The sequence below is a fragment of the Thalassophryne amazonica genome, chromosome 12 (genome assembly GCF_902500255.1).
Source record: "Thalassophryne amazonica chromosome 12, fThaAma1.1, whole genome shotgun sequence".
NCBI classification, from domain to species: Eukaryota; Metazoa; Chordata; class Actinopteri; order Batrachoidiformes; family Batrachoididae; genus Thalassophryne; species Thalassophryne amazonica.
Window position 1 is genome coordinate 14,949,907 of NC_047114.1, and position 15,643 is coordinate 14,965,549.

The 15,643-nt window shown below is 38.3% G+C and overlaps 1 protein-coding gene across 1 annotated transcript in view; it reads left to right on the forward strand.

Moving 5' to 3' along the window:
• Window positions 1-387: 387 nt before the first annotated feature.
• cahz (carbonic anhydrase) overlaps window positions 388-15,643 on the forward strand; it is a 42,569-nt gene continuing 27,313 nt past the window's right edge. The window contains exons 1-3 of the mRNA XM_034183297.1: window positions 388-502; window positions 2,995-3,192; window positions 9,648-9,766. Coding sequence (XP_034039188.1) covers window positions 469-502; window positions 2,995-3,192; window positions 9,648-9,766 — 351 coding nt within the window. The 5' untranslated portion in view covers window positions 388-468. The remainder of the gene's footprint in view (window positions 503-2,994; window positions 3,193-9,647; window positions 9,767-15,643) is intronic.

Genomic DNA, 15,643 nt, shown 5'->3' on the forward strand with positions numbered 1-15,643 from the left:
ATCAGAACTGCTCCTAGCAACCTGAGATGGGCTGACAGTTCAAATGAGGAAAGTATTAAAAAAAATAACACTCCGATGAGCCAACACCTCCTCTTTGTTTAGCAGAGGTGGGATGAAGTCACCAACAATTCACTCTCAAGTCATGAATCAGCAAGTCCCAAGTATAAGTCGTAATGACCACCAATTGTTTGCAAGCTGAGAATGACCACTTGAGAATGACTTGACAGTGACTTTGTCTCACCTCTGTTGCTTACTATCAGGGCAGCATGAGTAAATGTGATCCTCACTGATTCCGTCCATCTCACAGAGTATTTGGATCCTTATCAGCTCTGCACATGGTCCAAAGTGAAGGAGGCGGTGTTGAGGTGGACTGTGGGGGGATTGGGGGGGGGGGGGTGTTCGGGTGGAGTCAGATAAAGAGTAACAGCAGACGTCAGTCAGTGTCTCTGTTGGTTTTGACACTCAGCCATGTCTCACGCATGGGGATACGGAGCGGCTAACGGTGAGGTTCAACAGCTCTCCATCATCACACAGCTACTTTCATCATGCTTTGGAAAATGTTTTGTTTGGTTTTGGTTGTTGGCTTTTCTGGATGAATTCATCACCTGTAACGATGTATGATGACCATAAACACACAACTCATAAAATTAACTTTCCAGCAGACTTATGATGCATCAAATTTGTGGGCAGTTGAGTGACACTGACAATATCACCTATAATGAAAAATACAGCATCTTCACTCCTTGGCAGTTTTGCACTAAGTTTATATGTATTCTGACCCTGACGAGACTTCAGATGTCTGTGGATAATATGCGTTAAAGTATGTGGCATACTAATGTTTTCCAATAATACTGCACCGTCATTTCTGGTCTTGTTAACGGACAGGCAGGAAAACATTTAAAAAGAACCTATTCAAAAACAGGAAAAGAAATAGTCCAAGCACTGCTGTGTCTGACTTTCTTTGGCTTCATCCAAATTTAACAGCGTACAAAGTTATTATGTCTTATTGAACATGGTCCAATAGCCTGAGTCAGTGGTAGCTTTTCAGCCAGGTCAGAGGTCAGACAGCCTCTGGAGGTAACAGTGCATGTTACACAGCTGATTTTATTTTCATTTAGTTGTAATGTTGTGGAGAATTTGCAAAACCCTTGTGAAGCTCCTTGGGTGACTTATGTTGTGATTTTGCACTATATAAAATTTAATCAGATGAAGCATATAATTGAAATCTAGAATTTGGCATTAGTTAATGTTGCTTCGTTGTTAACTGATGATACGACTGCGTTTTGTAGTGGGGATCATTTGGCACAGGTTCTGAACACGATGAAGACGGAACTACTCAAGTTCAAAGAATGGTTTGATTCAAATAAATTATCACTCCATTTTGTACTTGTAAATGAAACTAAATTTCTTGGGGTTTTTATTAATGTTAAATTAAGTTGCGAAACATATAAATTATGTTAAATCTAAAATGTCAAAAGCCATTGCAATCTTGTATAAAGCACAAGTCTTCCTCTCCCAGCACTCATTAGCTACCTTATATCAATCATTACTTGTTCCATACATGACCTATTGTATTGAAGTTTGGGGAACCACCTACAAAACTAATACAAATCGAATAGTTTTACTAAAAAAGAAAGCTATAAGAATTATTAGTAATAAACCATATTGTGAGCCAACAAATCCATTGTTTTTCTATTTATGCATTTTAAAATTTTGTGACTTGACTGATTATATCATAATACATATTATGTTTAAATTAAAAGATAAACTTTTACTACAATGACCAGGACCTGCTTAAAATGAGGGACTCCAGTTATAATTTGAGAGGAACATTATTTCAGAAATCAAAGATCCAAACTACTGTAAAAAGTCATTGTATTTCTGTTAAAAGTGTTAATATCTGGAATAAGTGCCCTGATAACATAAAATCATTTTGCAACTTGGTTGGCTTTAAAAGGCTCTATAAAAATTATTTAAATACTTGTTACAGCGTGATGAATTAGCTTTTGATTCTGTTTTGTTTATTGTGCACTGCTGTTTGCATGTTTGTGTTTTGAAAATTTAGTTCAGTGATTCATTTATATTTGTATTGTTATGATGGGTATATGTACATTTTTATATACATATGTATATTTTATTTATTTAGTTAAAGGAGTGGGCACCTATAAGCTTTTGCTTACGCCTACACCCTTTTGAGCACGAGTACATTGTTAAATTGTTTTCTTTATGAGTTTTCCTTGTTATTTTGAGTCTGTGTGTGCTGAATAAATTAAATAATTTATTCATAGTTAATACTTGTTTCCCTGTCTTTGTATACATGTGGTGGCTAATTGGATAGGAGCAGGTCTGCCAATATGTAGACCTGGGCTTGAATCCTGCTTGTGCTACTTGTTTGTGATCTTGGAGAAGAAAATCTGCATTGTCTGAGTCTACCCAGCTGTAAATGGGTACTGGCTTTGCATGGAAGTAACCTGTGATAGATTGGTGTCACGCCACAGAAAATGGAGATAAACACTGGCCTGATGGGCCTCAAACATGGAAACACATCACTTAAATCCTTTATTGAATTTGCTGGCTGGGGCTTTCATCATCCTGCAAATATGATGAATATTCGTGTTGTTAAATTTGAGAAATTCTTGCAGCTGGCAGGTGTAGAACATTTTCATTGTTGGACTGGAAACAACTGAGCGGTATTAAGTAGAACAAGGAAATGATATGCAAGTAGAATGGGAAGTAAAGAATGAAAATGAGGTTGCACTGCAGGTCTCTATTTGTTACTTTCATAAAGTGTGGCGATGGAAGATGTAATATCTGTCAAAGTGTTTTTTCTCCTTTAAAAATAGAGGAAAATACACACATCAGTGTGACGTTTGCCTGATGCACTGAAACTGGCTCATATTCATTCATAACTTAATGTTGTTTGCTGTGACTAAAAGATCCAACAGTTAAAACGTAACTCTACATTTAATGTGTCCTGTCCTGGGTTTTCTGCAGGTCCACACAAATGGGCAGAAGATTTTCCAGTAGCTAATGGATCTAGACAGTCTCCCATCAACATTGTCACCAGTGACACCCTCTATGACCCCACTCTGAAGCCTGTGAAATTGACCTTTGACCCCTCCACTTGCACTGGTATTTTAAACAATGGACACTCAATCCAGGTGGATTTTGAAGATGACACAAGCTCTTCCAGTATGTATACCATAAGTGTAGCACCTATGCATGTGGAAAGTAGAATTGCAGATCTGTTTTTATGTTACAATTGCATGATTTGCTTGAAACTATGTTTATTCATGAGAAACTTTAGCTAAATTAAGAGAAAAACAAAACAGAAAAAGTCAGAAAAAAGAAAAAAAATCTTAATTCTTGAAATTCTTAATTTGGTCTCAGAATTAAATTTTTCTCAAGTCATATGTTTTATTTGCAACCTTAATCCATAAATTGCAATTTTTATTATAATAACCAAGTAAAACTTAAAAAAATCTCAGCATTCATTAATATGCAATACCACAATTTGAAATAAAATATGATTCTACGGCATAATATAAACGCAACACTTTTGGTTTTGCTCCTATTTTGTATGAGATGAACTCAAAGATCTAAAACTTTTTCCACATACACAATATCACCATTTCCCTCAAATATTGTTCACAAACCAGTCTAAATCTGTGATAGTGAGCACTTCTCCTTTGCTGAGATAATCCATCCCACCTCACAGGTGTGCCATATCAAGATGCTGATTAGTGCACAGGTGTGCCTTAGACTGCCCACAATAAAAGGCCACTCTGAAAGGTGCAGTTTTATCACACAGCACAATGCCACAGATGTCGCAAGATTTGAGGGAGCGTGCAACTGGCATGCTGACAGCAGGAATGTCAACCAGAGCTGTTGCTCGTGTATTGAATGTTCATTTCTCTACCATAAGCCGTCTCCAAAGGCGTTTCAGAGAATTTGGCAGTACATCCAACCAGCCTCACAACCGCAGACCACGTGTAACCACACCAGCCCAGGACCTCCACATCCAGCATGTTCACCTCCAAGATCGTCTCAGACCAGCCACTCAGACAGCTGCTGAAACAATCGGTTTGCATAACCAAAGAATTTCTGCACAAACTGTCAGAAACCGTCTCAGGGAAGCTCATCTGCATGCTCGTCGTCCTCACCGGGGTCTCGACCTGACTCCAGTTCGTTGTCGTAACCGACTTGAGTGGGCAAATGCTCACATTCGCTGGCGTTTGGCACGTTGGAGAAGTGTTCTCTTCACGGATGATGCGAAGGAGATGTGTTGCACTGCATGAGGCAAATGGTGGTCACACCAAATACTGACTGGTATCCCCCCCAATAAAACAAAACTGCACCTTTCAGAGTGGCCTTTTATTGTGGGCAGTCTAAGGCACACCTGTGCACTAATCATGGTGTCTAATCAGCATCTTGGTATGGCACACCTGTGAGGTGGGATGGATTATCTCAGCAAAGGAGAAGTGCTCACTATCACAGATTTAGACTGGTTTGTGAACAATATTTGAGGGAAATGGTGATATTGTGTATGTGGAAAAAGTTTTAGATCTTTGAGCTCATCTCATACAAAATGGGAGCAAAAACAAAAGTGTTGCGTTTATATTTTTGTTGAGTATATCTATCTATCTATCTATCTATCTATCTATCTATCTATCTATCTATCTATCTATCTATCTATCTATCTATCTATCTATCTATCTATCTATCTATCTATCTATCTATCCATCCTCTCCTTCTCACCCCCAGTGGGGTGATATGTGTGTTTGAGGGTTCTGTGCAGCGTCAGTATTGTTCTTCCATTTCATTATAATGTTTTGTAAGCAATGATATAAAATATGAAACTTGCACGATGAACAATGTCTCCAGATGCAGCCACAGATCACAAGTCGCCGTCATGTCTTAGTACCTTTCTTCACTCCTCTTCTTTTGTACATGTTCACTCAGTTATGAGAATTGTCTCTTTCAGACAGATTTATTATACAATTATACCATACTGATTGTATTTATTAATTATTGATGTAAATGAAGACCAAGATGTATTGAGTAATTGGAAACATTCATGTATTCATCCCCTGGCTTATCTGAAGAAAATTGGCTGTAAAAGTTATCATTTACAGGTGTTACATTCAGAAAACTTTTTTCATGATGTTGCGGCTGCTGCACGGAAACCCCTCAGAACATTTTGAAATATTCCATGTAATTTGGTGCAATCTGATGCAATTAATAAGCTTAATGTGTTACGATTAGTAGCCAGAAACAAAGACTCAAAAGGACTTTGTGTCAAAAAAACAAGTGATTTAAGTGCAGTTCAGAACAATAGTGAGGGAAGACAAGTAAATACGAATAACAAAAGAAGGGGATAATAGGGAAACCCAACTATACTCACAAAGAATCTGGGAATGCAATTGAATGAACATGCCGACTAACCTTCATACCAAACAAACACTAACTGAACTAATGGACAACAGGTGTGAATACAAAACTGGAAGGAGGAACAAATAGAACCAGGTGAAATAACACAAACACTGAAGAGACTGAAATAACTGAAGAGACAATAGTCGAAGATGCAAACACAAAAAGGGTCGAAGAGTACATACTGTAAAAATAACCTAAATCGCAGACAACAACCAAGCCGACACGGAAAATAAAAGACAGCCATGGAAGAAGTACAGTGAACTTCAGAGAACATACATGAAGTCAAAACCAAATACATCATCAAAACCGACAACTGAACCAATGAGGAACTACAGATAAACAGATGAACACACGAGCAGACAGACAGAGGATGGGCAGAGGTAGCGTGCACACACGCACACGTGCAAGGGACCACCAGTATGACTGCTACACACACACCCAGCACTCGGGAGGCAGCCACACACTCACACACAGACAACAGGATGGTAGGTGCACATGAAGGGACGCATGAGAGGCTCACACATACAGACTGGAGGCAGGAGAAACAGCAGTGTACAATACAGAAAAGATATGACGGCACAGGATTCACAGGAAGCATATTTTCCCATATTGGCAAGATGACAGAACTATAATATGCAGAGTGTTATTTCTATTTCATAAAACCACATAGGTATTTTGCAGAGGGCTGATCTTGTTCTTGTTCTCTCTATATATTTATCGAAGTATTTGACTTCAGCAATTTGTGCTTTTATTTAAAAAAAAAACTGATAGTGTCTCAGCATAAACAAAAACAAAATTTGATGCAAGTAAAGTAAAGTAAATGCTGCACCTACTGTTCATTCACTTATATAAATGAGAAACACAATAACATGAATTTCTCCGTCCACTGCAGATGTCAGCCTTTCTGGGATACTGACAATTTACATGTTGTGCAAAATGATGCACAAATGTTTTTCACATCAATATTTGACTTTTAGAGCATGTTAAAAAATTATCATATGTTAATTCACAATAATATTTCACGCCCATGTAACAGAAGAAACCAAATGCAGATTGAGAAGGTTAATATATCACATATGCACAGAGCAGGTTAAAGTAAATTCATCCCAAAGACAGAGTTTGATTTGTGTGAAATAACTTAAATAACATCAACTCACAACAAATTCTGTCAAAACATGATATAATAAGCTCAAAGACTTACCAGGAGTGTTACCTTTTCTGTATAAATGATGATTTAAAAAAAAAGTTGGGTCGGTGTTTTGGTCCTTTTTGCTCAAACCAGGTGCATTTTAATTTATTCCCGATGAACTTTAAATTGTTTCCCTGCAGCAGAACAACTTTTCCATCCATTACTTTGTAGTTTCAACATGGCATGGAGATACACTTTTGAGAGGTTTTGCCAGATTTCCCGTCTGACCTGGGAATGTTTGTGTGTGTAATCTGTCCGTGTGGTGTGTTGTCTTTACACTGTGGCTGCACACTCACACACTCTACGACCAAAATTGTTATATCTATGATTTTCATCACCGTGTGGTCTCTCAGGTATTGAAAACCTACCAACAATTTGAAAATCTTGCCAGGTGAACCAGGATTAAATCCGATGCGGGCCACGAGAACAGAAATAACCCAGTAAATATGCGGATTTCTGTGAATTCCTGGAAAATTCCCATCACTCTACACAAAAGGGTGCAATTACTATTTTTATTTAATTTATCTTGTGGAGGTTACATTAGGTTTCACTCAAGTTTAAAGGGCATCATTTAAATTTTTCAATTACAGAAGCCTGAATATTTGTTTGACACTGGATCTCATTCTAGCATCAGATGTGTCATAGCTCAAAGGTTCAAATACATTTTTGTTGCCACTGTGTATATTTTTGTCTAAAAAACACACAAACTACTGTGACCACCCATGCTGGGTTCAGCGTCCTTGTTCCTGTCCTTATCGTGTATGTGTCTCCACCCATTTGCGCCTGCTCCCGAGGCTGTTCAGGAGCAGATAAGAACAGTGACGTCAGCTTTAGCATCAACTCGTATCAGGATTATCTTCACGAGCAGCTGAAGCACCAAGTTATAGCAGTTATGCAGAAAAAAAGACACACTGGATCTCACATTTTTACAATGCTGTCAGTCCGTGTGTGTGTGTGTGTGTGTGTGTGTGTGTGTGTGTGTGTGTGTGTGTGTGTGTGTGTGTGTGTGTGTGTGCGTGTGCGCGCATCAGTTTTCCATTCTGTCTGGTGGTCATATTTCAGTCCTGTTATTTTTCTTTCCATATTTCTTTTGTTGAGCTCCAAATGTTGGCATTCGCAGAATCATCATTATCATGATTACAAACACGTGTGTCTTATGAAGTGTGACCAGATCACATTGAAATTTTTGCCCAGAGGATGCTGATCCTTTGGTGTTTTGGAAAGAAAACCAGAACAGTTTTCCAAATCTAGCTGCACTTACCAACAAATATCTGGTCATACCTGCATCCTCTGCACCTGCTGAGAGGATCTTCAGTGTTATCAAAAAAATTATTCCAACCAGAAAGATGTCTCAATGATAAAAGCTTTGAGGAATTTAGGACAATTAGATGCAACAATGTTACCCTATAAATTAAGAATGGTTAAAAAAAAAGGATTATTGCATTTACCACAATTTTGTGTCATTTGTTCATTTTCATGCAAAACTTTTTTTTCAAAGTCAGCTTTATTGTCAATTCTTCACATGTACTAGGCATACAAGGAATCAAAGTTTTGTTTGTCACCTTCCCTCAGTGATGACAGGACAAAACATTTCGACAATAAGGACAGTAAAGTGCACAAGTATTTACCATGTAGTGCAGTGGTCTCCAAACTATTCCAGAAAGGGCCAAGAGGGTGCAGGTTTTCTTTATAGCCACTGACTTCAGCAGGTGATTTCACTGATGAACTCATCTCACCTGCTCCAAGTGATGTTAATCAGTGAAATCACCTGCTGAAGTCAGTGGCTGCAAAGAAAACCTGCACCATCTCGGCCCTTTCTGAAATAGTTTTGAGACCACTGGTGTAGTGTCTGAGGTAGTAATGAAAGTGGAAAGTGCAGTAGTGCAAACCATTCAATATTTGTAGCAGCAGCAGATTTTGTTAAGATAGTGGGCAAGTGGTGTGGTAGTGATAATGTGAAACAGTGCAGGACACTGGTCATGGGCAACAGATTTTATATAGGCAAAGGCTATATGCCCAACTGTTTGTCCCATAAGTCATACATTGAACGTTACATGCACAACCGTTGGGAGATAAATATAATGTCTTATCTTATTCGCCCAACCGTGACTGTGTATTTGACACGCTTTGTGCATCTAAACTACGTTTTTTACACCACTTTTTAAGGCTCTATTGTAGAATATGTTTGACACATTTAACGGCGTCGTCTTTAATTACTGTGAAAACACCGCAATGGATCAAAACAGACAAACTTCATAAGCATTTGGAACAGAAGTCTGTTAACGACGACGAAACAGTTTTTGAACAAAATGCTGCTTGTTGGCTGTAAGATGGTGTTAGTTTGACACAGTTCCCTGGGCGTGATGAGCCAAACAACCATTTTAGATCACAGCCCCTCCACGGGGAGCAAACCCTTCCGCAGCCGGTAAGAAAATATCCACCTTTTTTCCCTCCCGCGTTGAAACCGGAAGTGACGGAAGTGAGCTTACAAGCGCGCTCATTGGTCTTTTGTGGTTGGGCGTATATGCTTGCGAATTTACGTTATTGACCCAACGGTTGGGCATATAGCCACTCCATTTATATATATATATATATATATATATAAATATATATATATATATATATATATATATATATATATATATATATATATATATATATATATATATATATATATATATATATATATATATATATAGCTTCTGAAGGAATATGTGTGTTTTTAAAGTATTTTTAGCATTTTGCCAAACCTTTGTTAAGCGTAACAAATTTTTCCTGTTACTTAGCTAATAGCTATAAGGAATTTCTCTGAATTGTATTTCATTTAATTATATTTCCTCTAATTCCAATTCAAATTATAATTCAACATCCGGTGGGGTCGGGGCATTTCAATTCAAATTCCAAGTTCTTCAAATGAATTGAATTGAAATTCCAAATTCAGAATTTTGCACAAGCTTGTTTTGGGCAGTTGCTGTCTTGCTAAGTGTGTCAAACACTGAGACTCTATTTGTTTTGTTTTCCACAGCTCTGACAGGAGGTCCTGTTTCTGGAACCTACCAGCTCAGGCAGTTTCACTTCCACTGGGGAGCCGCTGACGAGAGAGGCTCTGAGCACACCATCAACAACTTCTCTTTCCCTTGTGAGGTGCTCAACTGCCTCATTTAAAAGTCCTACTTTCACACTCAGCACTGCCACCTAAAGTTCACATCAAAACTGAGTTTAAGCCAAATTTAAAGGTATGTGCTGTGTAGTGTGGAAACTGCAGAGCATTCATATATAAGAACATTTATTATAATGTGATCATTAGCATAAATTTGAATTTTCATTCAGTGCTTACAAATATTTAGTCTGTGGACTAGGAGGGGTCTACATACACTGCCTACATAATGAGAGTGGCAACATTCAGTGTCTCAGGGTTTTGTCTGACAGGTGTCATATTGTTTCCAACACTAGAATAATTGCACATTGATCACATTGTAAAAAAAAATGCATCTCAATGTTATTGTATCAAAATGACAGGATGTTGTATATGTGGATACAAAATTTTAATTTAATTAATTTTGTTATATACAGCACCAAATCACAACACAGCCGCCTCAAGGCACTTCACACAAGTAAGCTCTAACCTTACCAACCTTACCAAAGGGAAAAACTCCCTTTTGATGATATTGAGGAAGAAACTTCAAGCAGACCAGACTCAGAGGGGTGACCCACTGCTTAGGCCATTCTAACAGTTACAAGGTTTCAGTTTCAGGCATGGCATCTCAAGATGAGTTGAGCTGACAATGAAGACCAAACAGAGATAAATATGTTGGGAAAAAAGCAACATCCAGCTCATGTCTCTGTCAAGCAAGTTCATGTTGAGGGTTATACAATGAACATTTCAACCGTGGGAGACAGAATCTAAAAAAAAAAATCAGAAAATCACATTTTGTGATTTTTAAATAATTTGCATTTTATTGCATGAAATAAGTATTTGATCTCCTACCAACCAGCAGGAATTCTGGCTCAGACCTGTTAGTTTTTCTTTAAGAAGTTCTCCTATTCTGCACTCTTTACCTGTATTAACTGCACCTGCTTAAACTCATTACCTGTATAAAAGACACCTGTCCATATGCTCAATCAATCACACTCAAACCTATCCACCATGTCCAAGATCAAAGAGCTGTCTAAGGACACCAAGGACAAAACTGTACACCTGCACAAGGCTGGGATGGACTACAGGACAACAGGCAAGCAGCTTGGTAGAAGACAACAACTGTTATGATTATTTATTAGAAAGTGGAAGAAACACAAGATGACTGTCAATTTCCCTCAGTCTGGGGCTCCATGCAAGATCTCACTTTGTGGGGTAAGGATGATTCTGAGAAAGCCCAGAACTACATGGGAGGACCTGGTCAATAACCTGAAGAGAACTGGGTCCACAGTCAAAAAGATTACATTAACACACTACACCATCATGGTTTAAAATCCTGCAGGGCACGCAAGGTCCCCCTGCTCATGCCAGCACATGTCCAGGCCCATCTGAAGTTCACCAGTGACCATTTGGATGATCCAGAGGAGGCATGGGAGAAGGTCATGTGGTCAGATGAGACCAAAATAGAACTTTTTGGTATCAACTCTACTCACTGTGTTTGGAGAATGAAAACAACCCCAAGACCACTGTCCCAACCATGATGCATGGGGGTGGAAACATCATTTTTGGGGGTGCTTTCCTGCAAAGGGGACAGGACGACTGCACCGTATTGAAGGGAGGATGGCTGGGATCATGTATTGTAAGATTTTGGCAAACAAGCTCCTTCCCTCAGTAAGAGCATTGAAGATGGGTCATGGCTGGGTCTTTCAGCATGACAATGTCCCCAAACACACAGCCAAGGTAACTAAGGAGGGGCTCTGTAAGAAGCATTTCAAGGTCCTGGAGTGGCCGAGCCAGTCTCCAGACCTGAACCCAATAGAATATCTTTGGAGGGAGCTGAAACTTGAAACCTGAAAGATCTGGAGAAGATCTGTATGGAGGAGTGGATCAAAATCCCTGCTGCAGTGTGTCCAAACTTGGACAAGAACTACAGGAAACATCTGACTTCTGTAATTTCAAACAAAGGTTTCTGTATCACATCTTAAGGTCTGTTTTTCTATTGAATCAAATACTCATTTCATGCAATAAATGCAAATTAATTATTTAAAATCATATAATGTGATTTTCTGATGTTTTTTAATTCTGTCTCTCACAGTTGAAGTGAACCTATAATAAAAATTACAGACCTCTTCATTCTTTGTAGGTGGGAAAACTTGCAAAATCGACAGTGAATCAAATACTTATGTGCCTCACTGTATATAATGTGTAGGTCCTACCCTTGAGGCTTTTATTTAATAATTATGGCTGTAAAAAAAAAAGGGGTTAAATTAGCTAGTCTCATCATTGCCAAACAAGAAATGCATATTTTTAAAATCACTAACAAAAAAACAACACTGGATGTCATTATTCTGGAAATCAACAATGATTTTGGTGCATCCACAGAAATGTTGAGAGATAAAGAGTTCCTTATAAAAGTAATTTGCTTTAATAACTGTCATGTAATTATCTAAAATGTGTGTGTGTGTGTGTGGGGGGGGGGGGGGTATGTATTTAAGTGAGTGTTAAATAGCAGAGTTTTGTGCTAAAATACTTGTTGAACCTCAAATTATCATTAAGCACGGTGTTGGACCCCTGAAATGTGCAAACTATGTAAAAATGTTTTCTTTTCAGGTTTTAACATTTAAAGATAAGATATAAGAGCAGGTGATGCGTGCATGCATTATTGTCATTCACAAATTGGGTGATAATATGTCAGGTATGACTGTGGAGGTGCCATAGTAAATACAGTGTGGAATGGATCAAGCTACCAAAGAATATGGCTTCAAATCCCTAGTTGTGGCCACTCTCAGTATGTAGGCACTCTTGGTGTACATGTCCACTGCCCTGTCCCTGCAGTCAGTAGATCTCTCCTTGCAGTCACTGGATCTTTCTCTACAGTTAGCACATACACAGAGTCTTCAAATCTTCATGTTGCTATTTTTTTTTTTTTTTTTGACCATGCCTTTTTTTGCCACTCAAACCCTATATGGGGCTAGGGCAGGGCTGGGCAAAGAGGGCCGAGGCACTGCAGGTTTTCTTTGCAGCCAATCACCTCAGCGTGTGGGTTGCTGATGAGCTTCTCCCTTGAACATAAACACCTGATCGTCAATAAAATCACCTGCTGAGACACCTGATCATTAATGAAATCACCTGCTGAGATAATTGGTAGCAAGGAAAACCTGCAGTGTCTTGGCCCTTCATGGCACATGATTGCCCACCCCTGGGCTAGGGGAAACTCAATTGCTCATACGATTGCTATAAAGGAGTGACACAAAATAAATCTGGAATCCATAGTTATCCTAAATATCCATAGATAGTTAGGAATTTTAATGCATTGTTTCATAATTTCTGACCTTGTAAGGGGTCAAAAATCTATTTTGCCATGAACAGGTAAAAAAAAAAAAAAAAAAAAATCTCTATGTGAACCCTCTCTCTGTGAGGTTGATATATCTATATAAGTATATATCTATTAACAAGCACAATCTGAGATTGCTGACATCCGGCAAGGGTTGACAAGGACTCAAAATAAAAGATATGTGATTCACATCATGACCCGGACTTTACCTGGATCAAGATTTCACAACACAATGCAATAATTGCATACCGATCCAGAAAAGATCCAAGTAATCAAGATGTTGCAATCTGATTCACAAGCTGAAACAGTGTCTTCCTGATCTTGGTTTTACATTGTGATGTCCTATCCATGAAGTAGTTTTGACGTAATTGTTTGATGTCATAAGTCTACAAAGTGAAATCCTGATCCAGAATCTGCATCCAGATCACCTTGAAAACTTAATGGAGTCTCCCAAGGCCTAACACCAATGTGTGGTGAAAATGTGGTGAAAATCCGTACGTTATGATGTAATCCTCAAAATCCGAAAAAGTGAAGCATCCTGATCCAGAATCTGGATCCAGATCATCTCCAAAACTCAGTGAAGTCTTCCAAGGCCTAATATCTGTCTGTAATGCAAATTTGGTGAGAATCTCTGAAGTAGTTTTGACATGATCTTTAAAAGCCTAGTAGTAGTTTCTTAAATGTCATCCTTCAAAGCCAATAAAAAGTAAAATCTTGATCCACAATCCGGATCCAGGTCTGGGTCAAATCCAAAATTTAATGGAGTCTATGTCCATAGCCTAATATCTATATGTGGTGAGAATTTCGTCAAATTCTGTGCAGTAGTTTTGACATAATCTGGCTAACAGAAAGACAGACGCAGAAATAAATGCAGATGATTTTATTGCGTCCTTGGTAGGCGTAATAATAGCACAGTGACATTGTAGAATAACAGTGCAGTAACACTGGAATAACAGCTCCGTAACACAGTGGAATAACAGCTCAGTAACACTAGAATAACAGTGTAGTAACACTGTAGAATAGCAGAGCAGCAACACTGTAGAATAACAGCATAAAAACACTGTGGAATAACAGGACAGTAACAATGTGGAATAACAGCACAATAACACTGTAGACTAACAGTGCAGTAACACTGTAGAAAAACATTGCAATAACACTGCAGAATAACAGCACAGTGACACTGTGGAATAACAGCTCACTAACACTAAGAGCACAGTAACAATAACAGCACAGTAACACTAGAAAAACAGCACAGTAATAATGTGGAATAACAGCACAGTAACACTGTAGAACAGCACAGTAACACTAGAATAACAGCACAGTAATCATGTGGAATAACAGCACAGTAACACTGTAGAATAACAGCTCAGTAACACTGTGGAATAATAACAGCACATTGACACTAGAATAACAACACAGTAATAATGTGGAATAACAACTCAGAAACACTGTAGAATAACAGGTCAGTATCACTAAGAACAGTAACAACAATAATAAGAGTGCAGTAACACTAGAATAACAGTGTAGTAATAATGTGGAATAACAGCACATTAACAGTGGAATAATAGAGTAACACTGAAGAATAACAGCACAGTAACACTAGAAAAACAGCACAATAACATGAGAAGAACAGGGCAGTAACACTGTGGAATAACAGCACAGTAACACGAGCATAACAGTTCAGTAACACTGTAGAATAACAGCACAGTAACACTGTAGAATAACAGCTCAGTAACACTGTGGAATAATAACAGCACATTGACACTAGAATAACAGCACAGTAATAATGTGGAATAACAACTCAGAAACACTGTAGAATAACAGGTCAGTATCACTAAGAACAGTAACAACAATAATAAGAGTGCAGTAACACTAGAATAACAGTGTAGTAATAATGTGGAATAACAGCACATTAACAGTGGAATAATAGAGTAACACTGAAGAATAACAGCACAGTAACACTAGAAAAACAGCACAATAACATGAGAAGAACAGGGCAGTAACACTGTGGAATAACAGCACAGTAACACGAGCATAACAGTTCAGTAACACTGTAGAATAACAGCGCAGTAATGCTGTAGAATACCAGTGCAGTAACACTGTGGAAAAACATTGCAGTAACACTGCAGAATAACAGCACAGTAACACAGTAGAATAACAGCACAGTAACACTCTGGAATAACAGCTCACTAACACTAAGCACAGTAACAATAACAATAACAGCACAGTAACACTAGAAAAACAGCACAGTAATAATGTGGAATAACAGCACAGTAACACTGTAGAATAACAGCTCAGTAACAATGTGGAATAACAGCTCAGTAACACTGTGGAATAATAACAGCACATTGACACTAGAATAACAGCACAGTAATAATGTGGAATAACAGCACAGTAACACTGTAGAATAACAGCTCAGTAACAATGTGGAATAACAGCTCAGTAACACTGTGGAATAATAACAGCACATTGACACTAGAATAACAGCACAGTAATAATGTGGAATAACAGCTCAGAAACACTGTAGAATAACAGCTCAGTATCACTAAGA